The sequence below is a fragment of the Mus caroli genome, unplaced genomic scaffold (genome assembly GCF_978045245.1).
Source record: "Mus caroli unplaced genomic scaffold, Mus_caroli_1 scaffold_2, whole genome shotgun sequence".
Taxonomy (NCBI): domain Eukaryota; kingdom Metazoa; phylum Chordata; class Mammalia; order Rodentia; family Muridae; genus Mus; species Mus caroli.
In genome coordinates, this window is record NW_028227257.1 from 164,680,897 (window position 1) to 164,707,035 (window position 26,139).

Sequence of the window (26,139 nt, forward strand, 5' to 3'; positions counted from 1 at the left end):
GTGTAACATTTTAATGTAGAAAAATATACTGCTTATTTTTTACTTTCTTATGTGCTTGCATATATGAACTTCTTACACTTCTGCTTCTGTCTGTTTTCCTATCCCCACTCCTCCTAAATGAAGCTTTTAGAAAGCTGAACATTCATGGTGCTTCAAATTAAATGAATAAAACAAAAAGAAAGAAAGAAAACAATGACAGATGAATCTTGCTATTTCTCTGGGCACCCACATGGCAAGAAGGAAGCAGTCAGGTTGTTTGCTGACGTGCCTCTAATGGTTTGAGTCTGAGCTTCCTACACCAGAACTCCTGACAAATAGTTTCCACAAACAATCTGTGGGTGGTAACCCCTTTGGAATCCAAGAGCAAAGGCTAAAAAATACACCACGATAATTAAAAACAAAGCCTTGCTTTAGGGAACGACTCTTTGGTAGATCCTGGGAGTGGCTGGAAACATACTCGCTGGAGAGTTGATAGTAGGTCTCTCTTAAAATCAACACCATCCACACAGTCCAGCTCCTGCTTCCACCACCACCATTTTTCCTGTAGTAAAAGAGGCTTATGCTACTTTGACATTTAATTCTTGCCCATCAACTCCATGAACTAATTATTAACATCTAAAATTTCATTTTAAAAATTAATCTTCTGATACTCTTTTAAACAGCATTTCATTGGCATTGCGCTGCTAGCCATCTGCCTGAAATGTTCCTTCCCATTGTCAGCCTCTACTATACATTTGCCCTCATGCACGTTTATTTTGTCCTGTGCCTTTAATTGACAATATAATTTCATAACCTGTGGAGGGAAACCAATAATAAAAAAATTAATCAGCCTTTAACATGTGACTCTACAGCCTCTGTTTAAACTTGTACCTTATGAAACTTTGGCATTCCCTTTGTTGACTAATTAGGATTTAGGCTTTGGCCCCTCTCCTGAATTCTTGTGTCAGTCATGGGATTCCTAGACTTCTTCTCCCGAAAGTGACCTCAAACTTGGTTGGGGCACTGCAGCTCCTCCCAGAACTGCATGCCAGCGCTCTGAGTCAGCCACAGGTGACTCTGCTTGCACTTGTACTTATTTTAGAAAGAGAAGAGAGCTTTAGCCAGTCTAACCTAGAAGTTTGGTAATGGGATTGAGATTGTAACAAGCCATCAAGATCCCCAGATTGACTGTGTCTCTGAATGAGGTAAACATGTATCCAGGATTGTCACTGACACAGGGCAAACTTTTTTTTGACTTGGTCATTTTACCTGGTAATCTGTGACATCTATGTTCAGTAATGCTTCCTTTTTACTTCTGTATTTATGTTCATTAAGAAGCCCTAGGATAGACTGCTTTTGTTCCTTATCCATAGCAGATGTCAAGTCTTGTATCTAGTAGTGTAACAAAAAATTGTATGGTATCTTCTATTTCTTTTTGTGTTTCTGAAATGCTTGATGTAAAATAAGTCTAATTTATAAAAATAAATAGGCAAAGCATCAATATGGGACTTTGGTTCACAATTTTGCACAGTGAATGTATGTTTTCCACCAGTATATAAATATATATTTCACATTAAATGATGAAGGAGAAAAGAATATCAGGTTTTGATCATCATTTGATAGAACATATCGTAGGCAATTTAGTTCATTCAAGGCGAATGTTTTTTTTAATTAGGTCACCATTTGTGTATACATACATGCACATACATGTGCACCTGTACACGCAAAACAATATAATCAAAGAAAAACAATCTATAATTTTGAGAGTATGGGGTGGGTAATTTGGAAGGAGGGTACCTGGGAGGTACTGGTAAAAAGAAAGAGAGAGGGAAAAGTTATGTAATTCAGTTTTATTAAGACAGGTTTTTAAACTGTCTAGATAGTTATTAATTCTATTCTTTTATTTTTTGCCATTTATTTGAGATGTTGTATCATGCAGACCATGGTAGTCTCAAAATTCCAATCCCATTGCAGCTTCTTCTAACTGCTATATTCTAGATAGGCATCACCACACATTAGAAAAAAATTAATTTACTGATGAAGTTATATAATAATATCTGATATTTAAAAAAATGTTATAACCAAAGTTAGATCTTATTATCTAAGTCTTGGAAATTTATTTTCCTTGTGACTTGATCAATTTTTGCTATATACATTTATTTGGGGGTTATATGTTTATACTGAGTTTAGGAGAAATTGTTTTAGAAACTATTTGTATCTTTACTTTGTCCTTTTCTAGCCTAGCCCTGTATAAAGGAATATTTATTTTCTATCGTTTAATACTCTATCAACAAATAATAATACTCTATTATTTTTTTTTGGTTAGTTTTTTGTTATCGTTTTTCTTAAACTTTTCCTAAAGTTTTTATATGTATTCTTTTAAGAAGCACATAACTAAATTGCCTTATATAATATGTATATAATTCATCCAATAAAAAGTGATTTGGGGGACCAGTAAGGTTACCCAGTGGGTAAAGATATTTGCTGTATAAGCATGATGACCTAAGTTTGATCCCCAGAAGCTAATTAATGGTGAAAAAAGAAAAGACTTCAGGGGCTTGTCTGCTGATCTCCACATGTGCTTTGTGGTAAATGTGACCCTAACAACCCTCCCTCTCTCTGTCTCTTTCACACTGTGTGTCTCTCTTTGTCTCTTCCTGTCTATCTGTCTCAGTATCTCTGTGTCTCTGTCTATGTCTCTCTCTCTCTCTCACACACACTCACAGATGCACATGCATACACACACACACACACACCAAGCAAACAACAACAATCAAAAGCAAAACAGAAATCTAAATAGCACATACAGCTTATGTGTAAGCATATTTGTTCATGTGTGTGTGCATCTGTGCATGGAGGCCAGAGGTCCACACTGTACATCTGCCTCTATCAAGTTCATCTTTCCTGCTTCTTCCAGCATGTTCTTCAGAGCATTGGCTGAGTTGATTCCCAGCCCCAGTTCCTAGAGGACTGCATAGCCAAGCTCCTCCCTCACCTTTTCCATTTAGTTTTCTAAGCTGCCGTTCTCTAGAAGGCTCTGTGTACCTTTTTCTCTGTTTAGCTTTACCTAATTAACAAGTTGTTTGTGGAACATACTGTGATTTGAGGTATTTTGTATGAATTCTCATCCTGTTGGTCATTGCCTGCCCTTCCTATATGATTATCAAATGCTGCTGAAGCAGGTTCTAACCCCAAGTGCCTTCATTCTTCTGTGTATTTCACTGTGCTTCACACACAGAGCACCAGTGAAAGACTACAGTCCAATATTGTGATCTTTTTATTAAGAAAAAAAAGGAGAGTAAGTACTCCTCTCTCTCTCTCTCTCTCTCTCTCTTTCTTTCTTTGTGTGTGTGTGTTATGGTGATTTATTCAGGTAAACTATGAATGGCAAAAATAGTATGTTCCTCCCATTTATCAACACATCTCTTTTTTTTTATTTTTTATTACGTATTTTCCTCAATTACATTTCCAATGCTATCCCAAAAGTCCCCCATAACCTCCCCGCGACTCCCCTACCCACCCATTCCCACTTTTTGGCCTTGGAGTTCCCTTGTACTGGGGCATATAAAGTTTGTGTGTCCAATGGGCCTCTCTTTCCAGTGATGGCCGACTAGGCCATCTTTCGATACATATGCAGCTAGAGTAAAGAGCTCCGGGGTACTGGTTAGTTCATAATGTTGTTGCACCTGCAGGGTTGCAGATCTCTTTAGCTCCTTGGGTACTTTCTCTAGCTCCTCCATTGGGGGCCCTGTGATCCATCCATTAGCTGACTGTGAGCATCCACTTATGTGCTAGGCCCGGGCCTAGTCTCACAAGATACAGCTATATCAGGGTCCTTTCAACAAAATCTTGCTAGTGTATGCAATGGTGTCATCGTTTGGAGGCTAATTATGGGATGGATCCCTGGATATGGCAGTCTCTAGATGGTCCATCCTTTTGTCTCAGCTCCAAACTTTACCTCTGTAACTCCTTCCATGGGTGATTGTTTCCAATTCTAAGAAGGGGCAAAGTATCCACACTTTGGTCTTCGTTCTTCAGTTTCATGTGTTTTGCAAATTGTATCTTATATCTCAGGTATACTAAGTTTCTGGGCTAATGTCCACTTATCAGTGAGTACATATCATTTGAGTTCTTTTGTGATTGTGTTACCTCACTCAGGATGATGCCTTCCAGGTCCAACCATTTGCCTAGGAATTTCATAAATTCATTCCTTTTAATAGCTGAGTAGTACTCCATTGTGTAAATGTACCACATTTTTTTGTATCCATTCCTCTGTTGAGGGGCAACACATCTCTTTTTATATCTATAACATATTCCTTCAGCACAGTGAAATATATAACCAATAGCAAAGAGATCATTATTGCAAATTGCATGCTTATGGAAAAAGGTCTTAAAGCATCATTTTCAATTCCAACAAATGGACATACACAATGTATGTGAAGCTTCATTTTCTATTATTGGAGTCTATTTGAGCTAAACAAATCTTTATTCTGACACTAGAACAACAAATGTTAGATTTCTCTGTGTCCACTCAGAAAGGATTTATGCCAATTTTTATTGACATCAAAATGAGAACTTTTCTAGGAAGTGATCAACTGTGTGTTTTGACTTTGTGGTTCCAGATGATAAATTCAAGACCTGTTTTTTATTTTGTGTGTGTGTGTGTGAAATTTCATGCCAAGGAGTATGCTCATTTAAACATAGATTGACATTTAGACTATTAATTAGTAATTATTTCACCTTAAGCTCTAGGGTGTATACTAGTCACACTCTCTCCTCCATTCTTCTAGTGAAAAGAAAAAAAAAAACAGATCTCTGCTTGAATACAGAGGGAATGTCCTCAATCTCAGAGTTTGCAGATAGAAGATGACAAATTTAGTGCAATGATAAACACAGACCAGTACTTTCCGGTGCTAAGAAGATTCCCAGAGGAGTTTCACAATTAAAGTGCATTGAATTAGTTTTGTCTGTTAACATTTCACTGTTCAGATGGTAAGTTCAAAACGTTTTACCTCATTTGCTAGGATTTTCTTCTAAGGCTAAGCTCAGCCACCTAGCAATAGTACACACAACGGCCTCCACTGTAACCTAGCTGGCTGAACAGAAAGAAAAGCTGTGTGTAGGATTAGGAAAGTGTAGGATGGCCTGCCATCCCATAGCTATGAGGAAGCCTGGTTTGGAAAGTTGTGAAATTCAGAGTAGTGACTTTTGTTAGATTCATAGACAATCAGGTCTTTTACTATCTTCATTGAGCTTTCTCCCCAGTTCCATGCACTAGAGCACCTGGTTACATACATAAACACACACACACACACACAGAGGCACATACACATATTCACCCACATATACACTTAGGCATATATACATACAAACAGATAAATGCTTGCATAAACACATACACTCACACAGGCACATAAAAATGTCCATACATACATACTCACACAGGCACATACACATGTACATACATACATACACAGGCACATACACACATGTATACACAGGCACACACACACACTCACACAGGCATGCACACACACACACACACACTCACACAGGCACATATACATACTCTTACACACATATACACACAGGTATATATATATATATATATATATATATATATATATATATATATATATACACAGACACACACATGTGTGCATACAGTCAACCAGGTATATACATGCATACATACACACACTCACACAGGCATGCACAGACATCCACACTCACATCACAGCACTGAAAGGAAAGATGTCATTATCAATCAAATGCACCCATAAAAGCATCCTTGTGCTCATGCTCAGAAAACTTGTAAGAGCTGTACTGACTATGATGAACCACTTCCTATTCAGCTGCCTGAGCATGGACGAAGGAGCTGTACGAACTCTGATTCCTGCACTATGAACAGCTATCTCTTGTTCTGACTTTTAAAGCAAGCCATTTGGCAGTAGACACTGCTCCAGAATTAACCTACCTCTTTTCTTCTCACAAGACAGAAATATCTACTTAACACCCAGATCATAGCAGTAAACTTGGAAATCAGCTAGATCACAAATCCCACTCAGCCATGACCAGTGAGTGCAACTTGCGCCATATCTTTCCTCAGAGAATGTCTTCCCTGAAAGGTGAAAGGTCATGCAGGAGGAACAGACATAAAATTACCAAAATAATCACTACACTGGCATAGAAAACCTGGATGTAATTTAAGTGCTGAGGCTACTACAAGCACACAGTGAGTCTGGTGAAGGGCATACAGAAAGGATATGAGGATTAATTATGCTCTTATGTTCATGATTATTTGTACATAGGATACAACCAGATCCCAGGTCTGGAGTGAGACAGGGAGGATGTTTGGTGGGCTTAGAACAGACTCTTGTTTAACATCCGCAGCATTCTTAGAACAGGTCGTGATTGGCTTGCAGGGCCTGGGATAGAAAGTATGTAATGCTCTCTGACAACAGGGACCAAACTGAGGGACAGGTCCATCTTGGGAGAACACATTAAAAGCAGCCAGTTGATTCTGCTTCAACTGATGTATGTGTGTGTGTGTGTGTGTGTGTGTGTGTGTGTGTTGTAAGCATTTTTGAAAATCTGACTTGAAAAGTTACTTTTTAAAGTGATAAAAACCAGAGCCTGTTAAAATAAAATTGTAAAAATTAAAATGTGGAGTCTCTCTGCCTCACTAAAGCAACTAAGTGACAAATTAAGGTGATCTTTTGAGATCACCAACTGTTCCTTATAGTTCAATATGTGTCACAGCCATATATACAGCTAAATGCTTTCTCCTTTAAGAAATAGGGCCTTAATAAATTTCCCATTTAAGTTTGTAAATTTGCTCTAATAATATTGAAACTTTTTTATGTCAAGTTTTGTATTTTCTACTTAAAATGTTACATGGTTTTTCAATATAGCACACTGAACACTTAATGTCTGTTTTCAGTGGGCTCCTATAACTTAATAGGGGGAAAATTGACAGGGTGGTCTCTATTGAGGTATAAATAAACAGTATATATATATATATATATATATATACACATATACATATATAACTTATATATATATATAAGTTTTACTTCTAGGATTGAGTTTGTTAAGTTAGTTAGTACATACTTTACCTTAGACTTTCACATTGTTTAAAGCATTTTGTCTTTCCAAAAATATCTGTTTTTCTTACTAATGTGTATTCAGTTTCTGAAGGATATTTAAAAGTTTCATGCCCAGAAGCTTTATATACAAAGGCTAGTGTGGATATATTCTGATTAACGGTGGCTATCACTACATTGTTTTTTTGTGTGCTTTATTTCAATAGCACAAAAAAATATAGCAGTTCAGTAGTTTCCTTTACTAACGTTTTAATACAGGTTAAACTGCTTTCTGATATATATTAGCCATTTGTATATCCTTTTCATTGTGATTCTTCATTTCTATGTATTATTTTTTGTTGCTTGGAAAAAGTAATATGTAGATTATAGCTTTTTAGATAAGATACATTATTCTTGACTGGTAAAATTTTACTGTTAAATTCTGTTCCTAGTGTCTTTTACTAATTTTCTTCAAGAGTTACTATTTAGGGCAGATTCTTCATTTGACCTTAGCCAAAAGGCTGAGAAGTGATAGGGCAGATACTTATAGCTGCTCATGGCCCTTACACCTGCTTTGAAGCACCTACATTTAAAATTTACGAACACTTTCATTATTTACCTAACAGTTTTTGTTTCCCTCTGTATACCTTTGAAAAATGGAAAAGTTATTCATATGCATGGTATCAGAAATAATTAAAAGCAATTTTATACAGATTTAAAGTTAATTTATTATTAATTCATAGACTGTTCAAATTATTCCTAACCATCCACTTGAAATTTTGCTTTTTATGCTAGTTTCATGTACTTATATTGCCTAGAAGTAGATTATTTTGTTCCAAAAATTATTTATCTATTCCATTTCAGGTTCATAGTATTGTTTGGAAAGCTCTGAGTTCATAAGTGTCTTTACTAATTTCGAGGTATGCCTTTAAGTTTATGATCAAATTTCCAGGTAAACATGTAAATCTTTCCTTTGTTTAAGACATGATTGCATACACAGAGTGCTAGTGGGATTTGATAAGACGGATGAGCTGATTTTCTATAACCCACTGTTGTAGGGAACTGAATATTGATAGGATTGGACAGTGGTTTGCACACTTGTTCCCATCTATTTTTAAAGTAATCCCTAAAAGTTCCTTTGTTTGCATTTTTCAACTTTGTTTGTGTGGTTGGTTGTGCTGTTGTTTATCAGCTTTGAATAATGTATTAGGACAGTGTTCCTGTTTCTGAGTAGACTCTTCCACAGCTTTCTGGTTCAATTATTAATATTATTTTTGAAAATCTGTCCTACTGTGTGGGGTTTGGCTACTCAGCTCTATGCTGCTGGGAAGTCGTGTTCCTCCAGCCACCTGCCCAGCAGCTAGCTCCTTGGATCTACGAATAAAATACACACACACACACACACAAGCTTATTTTTAATATGCAAACTAGCTAAATGATGGATGGGCAGTTCTAATCCTTTACCTGTCACTCCAGGCCCAATTGGGGAAGTAGCCAGTGGCCATTCACCCAAATTCTTAAATGGCTTGTTGGCTCTCTCCTGCACTTCTAAATCTGATCTGCCTCCCACTGCATCATGGTGATACTCTGTCTTCTTTTTCCCAGTTCCAAACCCGTGAAACTCTATCTCCCTCTGCCCAACCATTAGCCACTGGCATCTTTATTGGTTGATCAACAACCAACTGGGGTCAAGGACCCTTAGCTTTTGGACACGCATATTCCCTATCGAATCAAAGCAATAGGACTAGTCCCCAACACAGTCCAATCTGGTTCATTTATCTTATGTCTAGCTACAATGATAAACTCTTTTCTCATTCTATTTAATTTGCATCAGCTATGTATATCTGCAAAATATTTGTGGCTTTTCTTATTGTCCATATGTTTAGCACCTATGTCCTTCTTGTTTGCCCCTTTGGGTAAAATCTCTTCAGTTAATATAATCTAAATGCCTGAAAGATAGTGATTTATAATGGTTTTGCCAAAATCCATTAAATATTAATCTTTAAGTTGAAAGAAAAGATTGTATGCATTTGGTGTGTGGAACATGATATTTTTATGTATGTGTACATTGTCAAGTGACAAAATCCACCTATTTCATATATACATTACCTAACATGGATACCACATTTATGATGATAACACTTTCATCCACTCTCTTAATTTGTTCAAGAATATAATATATTTTAATGACAGTCATGATGTTTTCCAAGTTTTGAGATATAAGATAAAGCAAATTTAGAGAGGGCATCTTTGACTCTCACTTTTGGCTAACTTGGTAATTTTTATTTCTCTATAATGCCATCTTTTCCATTTATTGAAATTGGAATAAAAAAGTTCAACAACATGGCACCCAATCTTACATGGGCTTCTCCAAATTGACCTCTGGAGTATCCAGTTGTCTTCATGTGCAGCACTTTCCTGTAGCTATGGTCATATATTTAATCTTTAAGCACGTGAACACTGAGCTTCAAAAATAACAAGAGAGGCAATGGTCTTATATTTTGTTGACTTGTTCAGTATGTCAACTTGTAAAGAAATATACTGTGTTGCTATGGAGATAATTAAGACAATTATAGATAGACAATTCACTAACTGATTAGAACAGCAACCATGGAGCTAGAACAAACTTCAGAATATTCTTAACTAATAAAGTCAAATGCAAGCCTACAGAAGTGGAAGTGCTCTTTCTGTTCAAGAGGAGCACACAACTGAAAACAGTAAGTCTTAGCTTACTTTAGAAATTAGATAAAAACTACACTCACAGGACCTTGCAGTTCTAGAATTAGAGGCCACAAAGTCAAACTCCAAAGAGACAAGATACCACAGAGTTAAAACATTATAGTCATAGATTCTGCCTCAAAGGCCTAGGTTTGAATATGAATAATAATGACATTAAAGCCAATGATTGTTTGGTTGTTTTTGTTTCAGGAAAAAGTATTTAATGTACCATATCATTTTAAAGATATAATGCTATTTTATGAATATGAGTGTTTTATCTGTCAGCATGTTTTATACCATATGCCTGTGGATCCTAGGAAATCAACCTAGGTCTACTGGAAAGGCAGCAAACCCTCTTAGCAGCAGAAGCGGTTCTACTATACTATGACTGTCTCAATTTTTTAACACCCAAATTAGATGTAATTTATCTATCCTATAGAAACTACTAATGAAAGTTTCTACTTCCTTAGGGCTTATGGGACTATTTAGATCATTTATCTAGTCCTGATTTAACTTCAGTACTTGGTATCTGTCTAGAAATCTGTCCATTTCCTCCAGAGTTTCCAGTTTTGTTGAGTATAGCCTTTTGCATTAGGATCTGATGATTTGTAGGATTTCCTCAGTTTCTGTTGTTATGCTTCCGTTTTCATTTCTGATTTTGTTAATTTGAATACTGCCTCTGTGCCTTCTGGTTAGACTGGTTAAGGGTTTGTCTATCTTGTTGATTTTTTCAAAGTACTAGTTCCTAGTTTAAGAGCACCCTCTTCTGTCATTGGAATAAAGCAGTAACTTCTGATCACATAATAAACGCACCATGTGCTTCTCAGTATGTTCTTTCTACTGACTTAGAAATTCCCCAGTATTTCATTTGTGACTGCTAATTGGTTTTATGATGACATAATGAGTTGGTATCTCAATACACTTGAGAACATACTTTTGTTTGTGTGTTTGTTTTCTTTTGTTTTTGGAGAAAGGGTATCTCTGTATAGCCCTGGCTGTCCTGGAACTCACTCTGTAGATCAGGCTGGCCTTGAGCTCAGAAATTCGCCTGCCTCTGTCTCCCAAGTGCTGGGATTAAAGGCGTGTGCCACTTCGCCCAGCTGAGAACATACTTTAACATAATGATATTTTCTGTGAAATTATAGATGGCTGATTTGCATAAACGAAATCATTCCTTCACTCGTTACTTCATTTATTCTTTGGTTAGCACATTTTTCCAACAGCTGTTTCCACATCAGGTATATATTGTGTTTGGATCATGAAAAGGTGATGAAAGTTATGATCTTCATTATCAACGAGAAAACATGATGTACCCTCAAATATTGCCAATTTTAAATGATAAAGGTAGAGAAATTATGTCGTCTTTTATCTTTATAAAATCTAGTTATTATGTGTGTGTGTGCATGTTGATGTGTGTGATGTGTGGTGGGAGTACTGTGAGAATGCGTGGGGAGGTCAGAGGAAAACAATACGGCACTATGGTATGGATTCTCTTCTTCCTCTGATTGGACTCAGACCCTCAGGATTGCACTCAGCTCTTTACCTGCTGACGAATCTTTCTAACTCATTTTTTTTTTAAATTTAAAGATTAAAAGATATTTGAATGTAGGATAATTCACATAAAATGCCCTAGGCTGTTTCCTGTTTTTCTATTGATGACATTATTTTTTAAAAAACAAACAAACATCATTAGCCCAAACAATACTTTCTAGCATTTTATTACAGTTTACTGCTTAGTCAAGTAACTGATTACTTTATACACACTATCTGTGGGTCATTGATGTGACAAAGCATTAAAAAGTGGAAAATTATAAGAATGGATTTGCTGTGTATGTTGTAGAAAATATTTTAATCCTGGCGCAGGGTCATTAAGTTCTTGGACAAAATACACATTTATAGTCTTTATATTTACAATAAGTCTTAAACAACACAAGAGTTGGGATGTTGCCTACTATCCATGTTCTTAGAGTCCATTTTTCTATAGATAACCTGAGTTATTACTTTTCATTATGTTTCATTTGGACTTCTCTTGACTCCAATCAGCTAGCCCTCAGGCCCATATTATTATGGCTCAACTAACCCATGACAATTTTTCCTTCTTCCTCTCCTACATTTTCTTCTCATGGTCTTCTTCTCCTGCAAAACCCGCAAAACTCTACCTATGTCTCTTCTGCTCAGCTATTGGATATTGGCATCTTAATTTACCATTCAGAATTAACTAGGAGACAGTGTCATAACGGCTACATGTAATAGACCATAGGTCTTGGAGCCCACACTTAGTATTATAATAAAGAGTAAAAGAAAAAACCTCAACCTGTGTATGTGCAATGTTTGTTTCTTCCTTAGTGTTTGTTAATGAGATTTTTGAGGTTTTAAGAATTTTTATTTTGTATATTTGGTAATTGTAGTATTTGCCCATTTTTTAACATTTGAGAGTTTTAAATTATTTTCAGAGTATGTTTCCATTAAAACGAGTTTAAACTCATTAATATACATATATATATACATACATACACACACACACATATATATAATTGTTTTCATTTTTAGTTTTCTTCTTGGTGTGTTTCTAGTTTAAAATATAAATTAGTTTAAATTATATATATATGTATATATGTATCATTTTTCACTTTGACATAGTCTGCATTTTAGTTGAATATAATATTTATATTTATAATAATTGCTGATAATTTTGAATGTATTCTTTCTTGTTGTTTTTTGCCAATCAGTTTCATTGGATGCTGACTCCTAACTCCCCTCCTTATGCATCCATTTTACTATACTCACTTGTTCACACTTGATCATAGTCCCTGCTCTCTGGGATGGACTGATGTCCTTAGTGTACTTAAATGACTTGCTATTAGAAATTTTCATTCACTAGATCAGGCACAATATATTTATTTATGGAACATGCACAAAACATGTACAGATACAATTATAATTATAATATAATGTCAAGGATAAAAATATTATTAAAAAGTTGATAACAGTAAATTATAAGAAATTTGCTTATGATCATTATTTTTAAAGTTATTTTCTTTGATACGAGTATTTATTTCATATGCAATATGTTAATATACTTTTTGGACCTCCTTAGCAGTACACTTAAACTTTGCTCCATCAATTTCCTTCCTGAAATCCTATCCTTTTCTCTGTCTTCCATCATAGTTTGTCCTCTACTTTTGAGTTTTGTATTTGAGAGAAATACATTTAGTGCTTCTACATCTGGATTTCAATTGCTAAAGTTTATTTAAGTACTTGAGAAAGTTGCCAAGAATGCTGAGCTCTTTGCTTGCTCAGCTGAGACTATCTAAAGCCAGTGAGCTTTCCAGCTCTACAGGGTTGAAGAGGACAGCACTGGAAACTGCCTTACTGTAAACAGTTGACACTAAAAAGCTTCATCCACTTAGCTGATGTTCAATAAACATCATATGGCTGCTTTTTCAGTTTCATTGGGAGAGATTTTAGCAATGAATAGTATGTATATTGTCTCTAAATCAGCTAAATTTTATAGTAAACTTCCATGCTGAATAATATGAAGAAAAATATAACCCTGAGATGTGAAATCAATTAGATAATGGATTTAAGAGACAAAACACTTTAAGAAAATCACTTGTAATTCAGTTTCATCAATGTTAAAGCCATATCTAAAGAACATAATAAAGTTTACTATTAATTTTATTTAATAAATTTTATTTTATGCTAAATAGGTAGATATAGAGATAGATATCCAGATGAGCTATAGATTGCACAAGCCTCTGTTTGGGCTCACATGTACTACTGCAATGTATGGAGGTCAGAGGACTACTTCAGATAGTCAGTTCTTTTCTTTTACCAGATGGATTCTGGGGTTTAGGTTTGAACTCATTCTATTTTTTTGAATCACACTCGGGATCTTAGTCCTAGCTATAAAGTGCTTTTACTCTCTACGCTGTCAGATTGGCCCGATGCTCTTACTGTTTTTGTTGTTTTGTTTGTTTGTTTTGTCTTGTTTTGTTTCGCTTGAGGCATTTGTTGAGTTTGTTCTTTGACAATGTCATACATGTGTAATGAGCATCCTTATAATCACTCCACAATCTCCTTCCCATTTTTTTTGCCACCTGGCACACAAAAACAGCCTTCCCAAACTGATGGCTTTTGGGATTGTTAGAGACTCAGTGACTTTAGGCACTCTAGACCATGATCATCTTTGTTACCATGGGTTTGAAACTATCTACTGGAGCCTGATAGGATTCCTAATTGGTACTCAGCTAAAGATAGTACCTACCCTGCCCCTAGAATTCCTCAGTAGCCAATAGGTCTAAAATGAAGTGCAGGGCTCCATAATCTCCTGCAGGAGAGAGAAAGGAACTATCTTTTCAAACATATGAGTGATACTCAAAAAGTTTTAAGAGCTTAGATAGCTATTGGTGAGTGTTTTCTAGATATTTATGTGCCTCATTATAATTTGAATTACCAGCCTTCAATAGGTTTTTGCAATAAGCAAAGTAATATAGGCAGTGCTCTACTAGATAACAAATATAATACAATATGCATCATTTCCTTTGGAGTTTATGAGAGTTTTTGCACTGTTTCCTACAGGATGAGGGAAAAAAATAAAAAATCTTTGATATGCAGTATGAGCAATTCCCAAAAGAACTCACAAGGCCTGTTTTTGTTTATTTTTGCTCTGAGTATGCAAATGTATTCTTTATTGGTATCTTTATTCTCCTCACAAACATCCATAGGCAAGTCAGAAGATCATCTTCCTTATGAATTAATTTTATTCTTTCTTATTAGGAGAGTCAAATATGGGATTTGAAATAAAAAGGTAATAGAATTAGACATTAGACTAAACTCACTGATTCTCTAAGTAGCAACAAAAGTCATATGAAATTAGACAAAGAAAAACTTCTTTGGAGCCAAGTGTGGTGTGGTGTCCCACACCTATAAACTTAGCCCTGGGAAGGCTGAAGCAGGAGAACTATGGCAAGGTCAAGATTGGTTTGGGTTACAGAGTGAGACTCAAAGACATAAACAAAAATCTTTTGAAAGCATATAAACATCAAATTCAGATAATACATATTTTTAAAATGCTGCATCCCACATGCTAGAAAATGTTGAAAACGTAAAATTGCATCAAACACCCAATATTTCTTGAAATACTCATGTTTTTAAACTTATACATGCAGAAAGTTGTATATTAGTTTCATAATGCAGTATTGTTACTTGGCTAATAATATATTGGTTTATGTTCTATTATCTCAAGCCTTGGGACAAATAAGTATGCAAACTGACTTACATGTTAAAAACAATTAAGTAATGTTCTTACCTACACGTGGGACCAATATTCTCTATCACACAAGTGCCACCATTTCTGCAATAATGTATTGGACACTCTGAAAAAGAAGCATCACAAATGCCAGAGTTAATTATAAACATTCTTGTAAGAAAGGAGAACATATTAGTATTAGCTATTGCACTAAACTTTATCACAGAGGACAACTGAGATAAATTCTAGGTTACCAAAAGCTAGAAATTCTTCATATGCACATTTCTCACTTCCACTCTGACCAGGGCCCCCTGGTATTCTAGATGGCTGTTGTTCTCTTAAGTATCTGAGTGACTTACTGTAAAAGAAGGCATTTCTGCTACATATGCAGCTATCATCATTGGGAAGAGAGGCCCCTTGGTATTGCAAATTTTATATGCCCCAGTTCAGGGGAACATCAGGGCCAAGAAGTGGAAGTGGGTGGGTAGGGGAGCAGGGCTGGGGGAGGGTATAGGGGGCTTTTGGGATAGCATTTGAAATGTAAATGAAGAAAATATCTAATAAAAATAGAAAAAATTGAAAAAAATAAGAAGGTATTTTCCCCAAGATTAGGTACAATCTATTTATCTCTGAGATGTCTGAAATACATGTTTTTGACCACACTAGAAGTTTGTGTTTACTGAACCATCTCTTATGTGCCATAGAAGTCTCTGAATTATGGCAGATCAATGTTCTGCATGGGAGGCCTGGCACTCCTGTGCATACATATGCTTTGCCTTTGTGTCTATGAGTGATGCCAACATATTTCACATTGTCCTATTTACCCCAGGCACTATTCTATCAATGCAGGCAATACACTCTATTTTGCCATGGACATTTATTTTTTTTTAAATGGTCTGCAGGACGGTAAATACTTTAAAGTTTTAAGTCATATACGTTCATATATTTTCCACTGTAGAAGCACTTTTTGTCCTTAGCTCCCTGTGGTACATGTATTCACGCTGTTTCCCTGATGCACCAAGGCTGGCCAAGATTTCTGTTTCCACAGCTTGCATCATTTTAAAAATATAGCCATTCTTTCAGGATACCATTCTACCCTGTTTGAGCTATTGTAGCTTTAATTCTTGATGGAAACTTCTATCATTTTTAAATTTTAATATAATAATACAACAATTTTATTCTGACCACATGTTAAATATCTAACACTGAGCTAGACCTGGGAATGTCATAAATAATAATACTAGCAATTTAAAACACTTGAGGCTTTCATTACTAGAACCGCCATCTGAGTTTGATTCTTAGCTCAACGAATATTGAGAATCTTGTTAACATTTTTTGTGTTTCCTTTCTAATAAATAGAACTAAAAACAGACTTATTTTAAAGTTGTGTGGAGAATGTCTGAGAACACCTTATCACAGTATTTGTTTTATAAGTGATGCCATCATAAAATTATGCAGGCATGACCAGCATGATAGTCCAGACTCATTGAGCAGGAAAAGTAGTAAGTGAAACACCAAATACATTCTACAGAGAGCAGCATTTTAGATGGACATAGAAAATTGATACGAACAACAAGTATGGTATCTTAGCAAAATCATGCTCTCCACATTTGAGTCAGTATCTTCTTATGCCAACAATCACATGTTTTGTGCTGTAAGCATAGACACTGCTCTGCTTAAATGAATTCAGTATGGAGGACATTCAACCTAGTTGGATTTGCAATGAGTCAGATATACAGGAGCTCAGAGCATATAGATTAATGGAAGCTAGGACTTTAAGAAAGGACTTGGCATGATTCATGCTTAGAAAGTGAACATTGGCTACAGTCTGTCCAGTAAAGAGGAAATGGAGAATAAATCCAATACAGTTACGAGTCTTTGCTAGTTATCAGCAAAGAGACAGTTGCTTCCTAAAGGAATAGGCTAAGAATGGGACAGATGGATAAGAGATGTAAGAATTTATAATCAATTAAGTTTCTGAAGTCAAAACAGTTTCATGATTATTTGGAGGAATAAAGAATAATGTTCCAGTTTTGTTGGGTCACTGGCTAGTCTGTGGCTTTACTCAAATAGTTTAATGATTGATGGGGAACAAAAATTACACAAGGAAAGATGATGCTGTCTTGGCATGGTTATGGGACATGCAAAGGGAAGCACTCTGAATCTCCATGGCATTGACAGCTCTGTGACCTATATGAAATGTGGGTCAGAGGCATGATTGGAAGCTTTCCAATTCATATAGGCCATCATTATTATCATTTTTTTTTATCAAATCACTTTATGGTCACTGATATAGGTGCCAAGGAGACACACCAAAAGGAGTTAACTTAGAATGAGAGAGACAGAGACAGAGACAAACAGAGAGACAGAGACAGAGACAGACAGACAGACACAGACTGACATAGAGATGGAGACAGACAGAGAGATGGAAAGAGACAGAGGGAGAATGAGAGTATAACTTGGGAAAAGAAAAGATTATTTATGAAGGAAAAGAAATGTTCTGCAGGCATTGTTGATTAAAGGAGACTACTGGAGGAAAGGTGGTTTGAGAATGATTATCCAGCCAGTGCCATAACATTCCAATAGCATTAGGAAAGAAAAAGCTGGGGGAGGCAGGGGAGTCTGGAAATAGCATGTGTTTAGTGTCTACTGTCAAGTGTCATTTTGGGTTTCAAAATATTTCAAAAATTTGCTTTCCCAGTAGTGTCTTTCCCATCTTGGCCTCCCTTGGTTTTATTTAAGTAACTAGGGTTTTACAGAGTTGGCAATGAGAGTGAAAAACCATCTTTCCTTGAAGTGATGCTCCTCCTTGAACAGAATAGAATGGAAAATTTCCTTCAAAAACAAGAAACTAGATGCTCTAAGAAAAGAAGCCTATTAATTATGAGATACAAGTAGATGCAGATATTTCATGCTTATTTCTCCTAAGTGTAGATTAGTATTTTTCAAATAATGTTTTTGTTCTATTGCAGATAGTAAAACTAGCCAAACACACAAAAACAAACAAACAAACAAACAAACAAACAAACAGAAACAAAAATCCAAGTGTGACGTTCTAAGTCTTCACAATCTATACAGCAAGCACTGCTGACCTCTCTCTGGAGCCACTAATCCTCACTGTGATCCCTATGAACGAAGCTGCTCACCAACATGATGCTAAGGGAACATCAGTATGTGTTCCCTTGTATCCAGTAGAGTACTTGGGAAAGAACATGGATGCTGACTAGAGTAAAAGTCATTCTGCTGCTGGTGATTGTGGTAGTAGTGTATGTGTATATCTTTGTGTGCATGTGTGTGTGTGTGTGTGTGTGTGTTTGTGTTTGTGTGCTTGTGAATGTGGAGGCTAAAGGATAAGCTCAGGTGTCTTTCCACATTACCATCTTTCATGCCTTTGTTGTTTTTAATTTGCTTGTTGTTTAATGTTTATTTGTTAGCTTGAGGCAGTACCTCTAACTAGCCTGGAGGTCACCAACCAGACATGTACCAGTCTCTCCCTCCCTGGGACTTAGATTAGAAGTGTACCAACAAGGCAGGCTTTAATTTGTCTTTTTATCTATTAAACTATCTCTCTCTCTCTCTCTCTCTCTCTCTCTCTATATATATATATATATATACATATATATATATTCTATCATCTATCTATGATCTATATATATATATATTCTATCTATCTATCTATCTATCTATCTATCTATCTATCTATCTATCTATCTATCTATCTATGTGGTTAATCTCCTCTCCTTGGGCTTTCAAAAAATTCTTTGTAGACTGATCTGTCCCTAGTCTCAATATTTGCATTTTGATAGAGTTGTGGATTATTTCTGTGAAGATTTTTATATATTCATAGCAGATCATTAAATGGAAATACAGTCTATTTTCATTTTAATCTTCTCTTAGAGATTTTGAACACTAAATGAAGTGGAGAAGGGAATGGTTATGGTTTGTTACAAATGAAGAGGTCCATTATTTTAAGAACATAATGAAAGGATCCATGAGAGTATATTACAGTGAACACAAGACCCCTTGTTCTGTAGCATAGTGACCACTCCCACTGGCCTGACCATCTGCCCTGGTTATTATGATCCCGTGACTGCAAGCCAATATAACTCATTGTCATATAACATTTGTGGGGAAATTCACATTTATTCTCATTCTGGTTTATTATTTAAACAAGGACAAGCACACACATAAGCACAACCTTTATGCTTAAATATACAACTAGGTACCTATTCTTTATCTGAGTAAAATAGAGGTTTGAATGTGGCATCTGTTTCGTTAAATATTTGTGGGAGGATAGATAGCCACACAAGCTCTAATTTTCTCTCTGTGTTACCTGGTATCAGGTACTTATGGCCTAGGTGACCTTGGGATTTATATGCATATTTTTCATTTAAAATAATCTATCAATCTATCTATTATCTATAGAGAGATGTATACATATATATATCCAGAATAAAACCATATATATATATATATATATATATATATAGAGAGAGAGAGAGAGAGAGAGAGAGAGAGAGACAGAGACAGAGACAGAGAGACAGAGACAGAGAGACAGACAGACAGACAGACAGACAGACAAACAGACAGACAGACAGAGACAGACAGAGACAGAGAGATAGGTGGATTTATGGCAGCTGGGAAGATGAAATTATAGTTAATTTTTTGTATATTAAAGAGTTGTACATATTAGACATTAAATATTTGTTCTCACTCATCTCTGAATTGGAAGAATTCTTTGAATGGCCAAGAAACTAAACTGCATTTCATCCACTGTATCTCCAGCTTCTCCTCATCCTAGCTCCTATTATTATAGGCACCATCACCAGTGTCTGAAGGCCTGCTGTGAGCCAAGTACAACCTAAATAGTTTGGCATATGTTGCTTTTTCAGCCCTTAGAACATTGTGTAGAGATGGAGGTTCAGTGGGATTAACCAAACGTATTTGGGTTGTAAGTGAAGGACAACAAACTAACTAAAGTTTAGTCATTTAACATACAGAGCTGCATTTCTCAAAGTGTCAAACGTTTAATATTTACTTCAGTTCCAAAATGTGGGGTCGATGCACTATGAATGTGTGAGACGTGGACAATAATCTGTGTATGGTTTAAAGTGATGTATGAAACTTATACAGCAAGCTATGTCAAGTCTCCAGTGTATACTCTTTCATATACATGCAAAGCGTATGCATGTATGAATGTATATGTGAGATGGTTTATGTATGATTTTGAAGAAGCGATATGATAGCCTTGTATTTTTCAGGATACAGTATCCATATTGATTTTAAGATGGGATATTTTTCTGGGACCTACACCTCACCATAATCTGTTTAATTGTCTCATTAGCTAGCCCCAGAAAAATAGGTGTCTCTCTCCAGCAATAGGATGATAAGCATGGACCACTGAACCTGGATTTTTTTACACTGGTGCTCTGTACCTGAACTCAGATTTTCGTTTTGTTTTCTATATTTTGAGGTCCTACCACAAGGACCATAAGAAGAATTGCTATGTCTCTGAGACATGAAGTGGTTCCAAGATACTGGCTGGGAATTGTTAGGGCTTTGTTTTGTTTGTTTGGTTGGTTGGTTGGTTGTTTTTTGTTTGTTTGTTTGATTTTTGGTTTTTTGAGACAGGGTTTCTATGTGTAGCCCTGGCTGTCCTGGAACTCACTCTGTAGACCAGGCTGGCCTTGAACTCAGAAATCAGCATGTCTCTGCCTCCCAAGTGCTGGGATTACAGGTGTGCACCACCACCACCTGGCTAGGGCTTTGGCTTTGTTTAACCATCTGAAACTTTATGAAGCTATGTCATAATCACACATTACATATATATTAGACCTTCAATGTCTCATCCTACAATTTTATATTTTGATGTTATTTTCTAATTCTATTTGCAATAGAATATCGTCATAATTATAGTCTTGTTTTAGCACACACTTATGAACTGCTACCACTGCACATAATTAGAAGAATCGCTTCCGTTTAATTTCAGTTTGAGGAATTCTTGATGGTTTCTTTTTCTGTTACATAAGCAATCACAACTTGAAAATACTGTAGCCTTCTAATGTAATTTGGGGGACTGAAAAAATTCATTGAAATTTTCACACTGTGTCTGAATTTGATGTTCTTAATGACCAACTTAAAACCGGAAGTGGGTAAGGTCAGATGCCCACCATCTGCTGTGAGGCCACTATGGGGTATGATGGCCACTGGAATGCTAGATCTTCTCAGAATCTATGCTAGGCTGACCATCAAAGAAGCTGATGTTTGGAAAATAGAAATGTATGATGTACATTGCCAGATCTGTATCAAGGATATGTCTTGAAGGCATTCTTATAAGCACAGGTATTAACTTTATTATATTTGATAGAAATCCCAAAGTATATAAAATATAGAAAAATCATAGTATGGATTTTATCTATTACAATGGCTTCACTAGCTCTTTACGTCAATCCATCCCAATAGCTATGTCAGTGTGACCTGTACTTTGTAAGGGGATTGTGAGTGATGGGTACTTGACTGAAATAGACAGAGTGTTTATCACTCAGTATATGCATGACAAATCTTCTGTTTCTCTGACCTTATTTTTAATGGTACATCATGTCAGAGCAAGCAATAAATCATAGCATAGTTTGATTGGTGCTCATAAATTGATGTCCTCAAGAAAACCTTACCTTTACATAGACATAAGCAAAGTGTCAAGTTTCAAAGAACAGAAGTGTATTACTACTACTTTGTTAGTTCCTTTTTCCATTTATTTGTTGCCAAGTTTCACTGTATAGCTCAGACTGGACTCTAACTCTAAATCTTCCTACCCAAGTCCCTAAGGGATGAGACCTGATTCACCATGCATCTCTGTCTCCAGCGTCTTCCTTACTCTCTTTCAACAAAGTAACAGGTCTTCCTTTAGGGTCACTTAACTGAGGTCTAAGATGCTTAGTAATGAAATAATGAGAAACAATAATGTTGTTGTAGATTATCTTTGTATATATTGTGGAATTATATCTATTTACTTATTCATATCCTAATATACTCATAAAAATAAGAACTTAATAAATGACCCATCTGTGAGCTAAAACTATATCATGCTTGAATCACATAATTCATAATTCCGTGTAAATCTTTAAATATATAAAATATATTCTTACCTACACTTGACATAAAATATTTCCAAGTTAATGTGAAATATGATCACATATATCTCCTATTGTTGATTTATGTTATCTTTTAGTTCTGACAGAATTATATTGCCTCCAAATCTCTACTATTTTATGAACTCCCTGCATGAAATAAAAATTCAATTACTCAGGAGAGAAGACAGCATTGGACTATGCCATAGAACTTTGTATAATATATCATAGCATTTTTAGAGCAGTTTTTATACATAGAACAACTAATGTATGTTATCAGATCTTATGCTTTATGAATGCTCCAAGGTGAGAAAAATAAAGAATATTTCAAAGGCAACTTAAGACTTAATATGTTTATGGAAGATTGTAACATTAAATTATATAATACTCTCATCAAAAAGTAGGACAAAGGATGAAACTTCATAAAGACACTAACATTATACTGTAGGCTTTCCTTATTACAGAACACAGTGAATGTTTATAGATTATTAAATACTAAGGATGACAAATTATATCAAATTAAAATTGTATGTTGCTTTTCTTTGTGTTATGAATGCTGTCGTATATGAATGGTGTTTGTATTGTGTGTTCATGGGTGTGTGTGCATTGGAGGGGGGCTGCATACATATGTGTATAGAGGTCGAATATAAATGTTGGTTGTTTTCCTCTGTCTCTCTCCAACCTAATTTGTTTCAGATAGGATCTCATGGAAACTACGAGCTCACTGATTAAAATCCCAATGAACACCGTGTTCCTGTTGTCTCAATGTTAGGGTTACATTTGTCCCCTATGCTTAGTTTTTTACCTGGATGCTTGGGATCTGCACCCAGGTCCTCATGCTTGCATGGATAGTAGTTAATTAACTGCACCATCTGCCTGCTTTCTAGCTTTCATTATTTAGTGAACACTATAGAATAATAAAGAGTTCATTACTCATTTATAAACTTTTAAATAATCTAGGATATCTTCCTGTCACCAAACCCACACTATAAATCCATACCTATAATAATTTAGAAAATCTGATTTTAATATTTTAGCACATCGGATTTAGTTAATAGTTTGAATTGCAAAGAAATGTTGAAGGGAAAAGGAGTACCTGAGCAGCTGGATTCATCTACTTGAATGTCCTTGCAGTGGGCAGTACCATCACAGCGCTGGTGAGCTGGGATACAGCGGCCGGATGAGTTACATGCCAAAGCTCCACTGGGGCAGCTCTGATTGACTGAAAAAAAAATGATGATGAAAATGAGCAATGGTATCAATTAAATTTGTTTTTGAATGAGTTTCTCATAATGAAGTGATAGTCATCATACTCTTTATAAAAATATATTTTTGAAAAGAATCCTTTGGAATTTTATTTTATTACAAGTTCAGCAATTAAGAGCATTAGGTCCTTTTCCAAAGGACCTAGATTTGATTACAAGAGTGTTCCTCACAGTTCCTATTTTTAACTCCAATTCTAGGGAATTTGATGTGCTTTTCTGGGTGCACGAAGCACACAGGTGGTACTCAGATATACTTCTGGCAAAGTGTAGAAATATGTTTATGAGTACACCCATACACGTAAAATAAGTATTTTTTCTTGAAATTTTCATACTTGTATAGAGTGAAATATAATTGTATTCTCTTAAATGTCCTGTCCAATTGTCCCCATATTCTGCTTGACACATGTCCTTCCCAACATCCTGTCATTTCAAAAACTAGCTAGTGCTGCCCATATGGGAGGTGGATTTTCACTAGAGTTGTGAATCTTTGCAGTGCCCACATCCTCTAAGTGATTCTTCCTCTTCCAGCTACTTTCAACTAACAATAGCGTCTCAGTTATGGGAGGGGCCAAGAGATTATCTACCCTATGGATGCCACAGTTTTGATTGACTTGATCTTGTGCTGATAATGTGCAGGTAACTACATCTCTTGTGAGGCCAGGAGAGTAGCACCCATGTAATGAGAAAACAGTTCTTTAAACACAATTTAAATTAATATGTAATCTTCTGGTTTATGTGTGCCTACAACTGATGGTGAGAACTTAAACTCTAATGGAACTCTATTTCTACATAGAGCCTCAAAGAAATGAATTAAGAGTTAAGTGAAGACATAAGGCTAAGACCCTGAACAAGCATTATTAATATCCTTTTGAGAAGGAATGAGGGAGGGAGAGGAGAAAGGGAGAGAGAAAGTATGGGAAGGGGTCAGGATGAGAGATAACAACCTGTCCTTTGGACTTTTCAAGAAGATGACACTTACTGTGAGTGGTTACTATGTATCTGTTAGAGCATAACTGTTTACTGAAACTTAGTACTTAGCATTCATGTGCCTCTACTGCATTGGTTTCATTCTGATGGAAGCAGATAACTTCCTTGTTGGGGTTTCTAAGGCAAGTTTGGCCTGACTTTAGAGCACATGGATTGGTTAGAGGTGCTTTTCTCATAAAACCCTAGATTATCATGGAAAGAATTTTTGTTGAAACTCATTAAGATATTCTGAAGTATAAAAGCAGAGATTCATGCCTGTCATAAAACATTTTCTGTGAGTAAGAAAGCAGGACTCTAAAAGACAATCATCTTGAGAAACAAGCAAAATGGCACAAAGAGATCAGTGATAGACACTTCCTCCAAAAATCCTGGCAATGAGGTGGGATGTAAAATTAATGGACTGGAGTATTCATTTTGAGTGCTTTGCCGAAGTTGAAATACTGTAAGAATGAAGACTCTAAGGTGTTTGCAATTTTATGTGGGAATATCAATTGATAACTGAAGGTCTTTTTCTATAGCAAAATCAAGCTTCCTTAGCTATCAGACTCTTCACATGAATTAATGGTGAGACCAATATTTTAAAATAATCCATATAGATTACTACAATGCCAATGGAAATGTAACCTTTTTCACTAACTGAAGTGGTATGTATTTATGAAGAATCATGTTTTCCCTTAAAAACTAATGGAAAAACCATAGTTCATCTGTGTGGGACAGGGTCATACTGTGTATCCTAGGTTAACCTGTAACTTCTGGTCTTTCAGGCTCAGCTTCTTGAGTTCTGGGATTGCAGGAGTGTGCCATGGTGTCTAGCTTGACATTACAGAAATCTATATTTCTAGAAGCTTTCCTGATATCAGCATTTGTTCCATCAATCAATATATACTAACCTCCCTCCAAAATTGATGGCCTACTGATTCATGATGCTGTGATGAGACAGTGATACAGAGCTGTGTCTCAGATAAATGGCACACATAAAACACTATGAAAGTTACTGTCAGTGAGGCTGGCCAAGGAATATGAGTTTACAGGAGAGTTACCTAAAATTGGATTTAAAGGATGCATTACATAAGGAATGTGAGAGAAGTTGGTGAGGGAGGAAGAGGATGGAGGGTATGTGTTGGTGAGCTGATGAGTAGAAAGAATGGCTAGAGCATGGCAGGGTAATTAGGAATGGCATTGACTGGCATGATAGTTTTAGAATAGTGAGCAAAGTGGAAATGTCCTCAGTACTAATCCTAATCAATGCTTTGTATACCAAGTTATGGACTTGCCAAATATCCAACATGGCCATTGAGTGTTGTGTATGTGTGTCATGCTATAGCCCATAAATAAGTATAGACTACAGGCATAATATTTTTGTGGACTATGTAAATATTATCCTTCTGTTTTTTAAATGCTGATTTCTCTGCCCTCATATCTTGTAGCAATCCGGATATGGCATTTTAATGCTTATTCCAAATATCTCCTGTTTTGGGTTTGTGTAAAATGCTTATCATGTTTTCTCTGCCTTGTCAATTTAAGCTGGTGAGCCAAATGACTAGGGAGAAGAGAGAATAATGTGAGACATCTACAATCAGGGCATGGGGAGAAAGAAAAGAGTAAGAAGAATTCACCTATGTGGGTGGCAAGAAGAAACATCATAAGAAAACACATCTAAGCCCAGAGAGCCAGATCAATAATAAAATGCAAGTACTTTGGATATTTTTGGCTGGGAGGTAGCCAGA

General features: G+C 35.9%; 1 protein-coding gene across 1 annotated transcript in view; it reads right to left on the reverse strand.

Moving 5' to 3' along the window:
- The window catches only part of Malrd1 (MAM and LDL receptor class A domain containing 1), a 745,053-nt gene that overhangs the window by 92,778 nt on the left and 626,136 nt on the right, over positions 1-26,139 (reverse strand). The window contains exons 34-35 of the mRNA XM_021156265.2: positions 23,257-23,382; positions 15,094-15,160 (exon numbers count right to left, since the gene is read on the reverse strand). Coding sequence (XP_021011924.1) covers positions 15,094-15,160; positions 23,257-23,382 — 193 coding nt within the window. The remainder of the gene's footprint in view (positions 1-15,093; positions 15,161-23,256; positions 23,383-26,139) is intronic.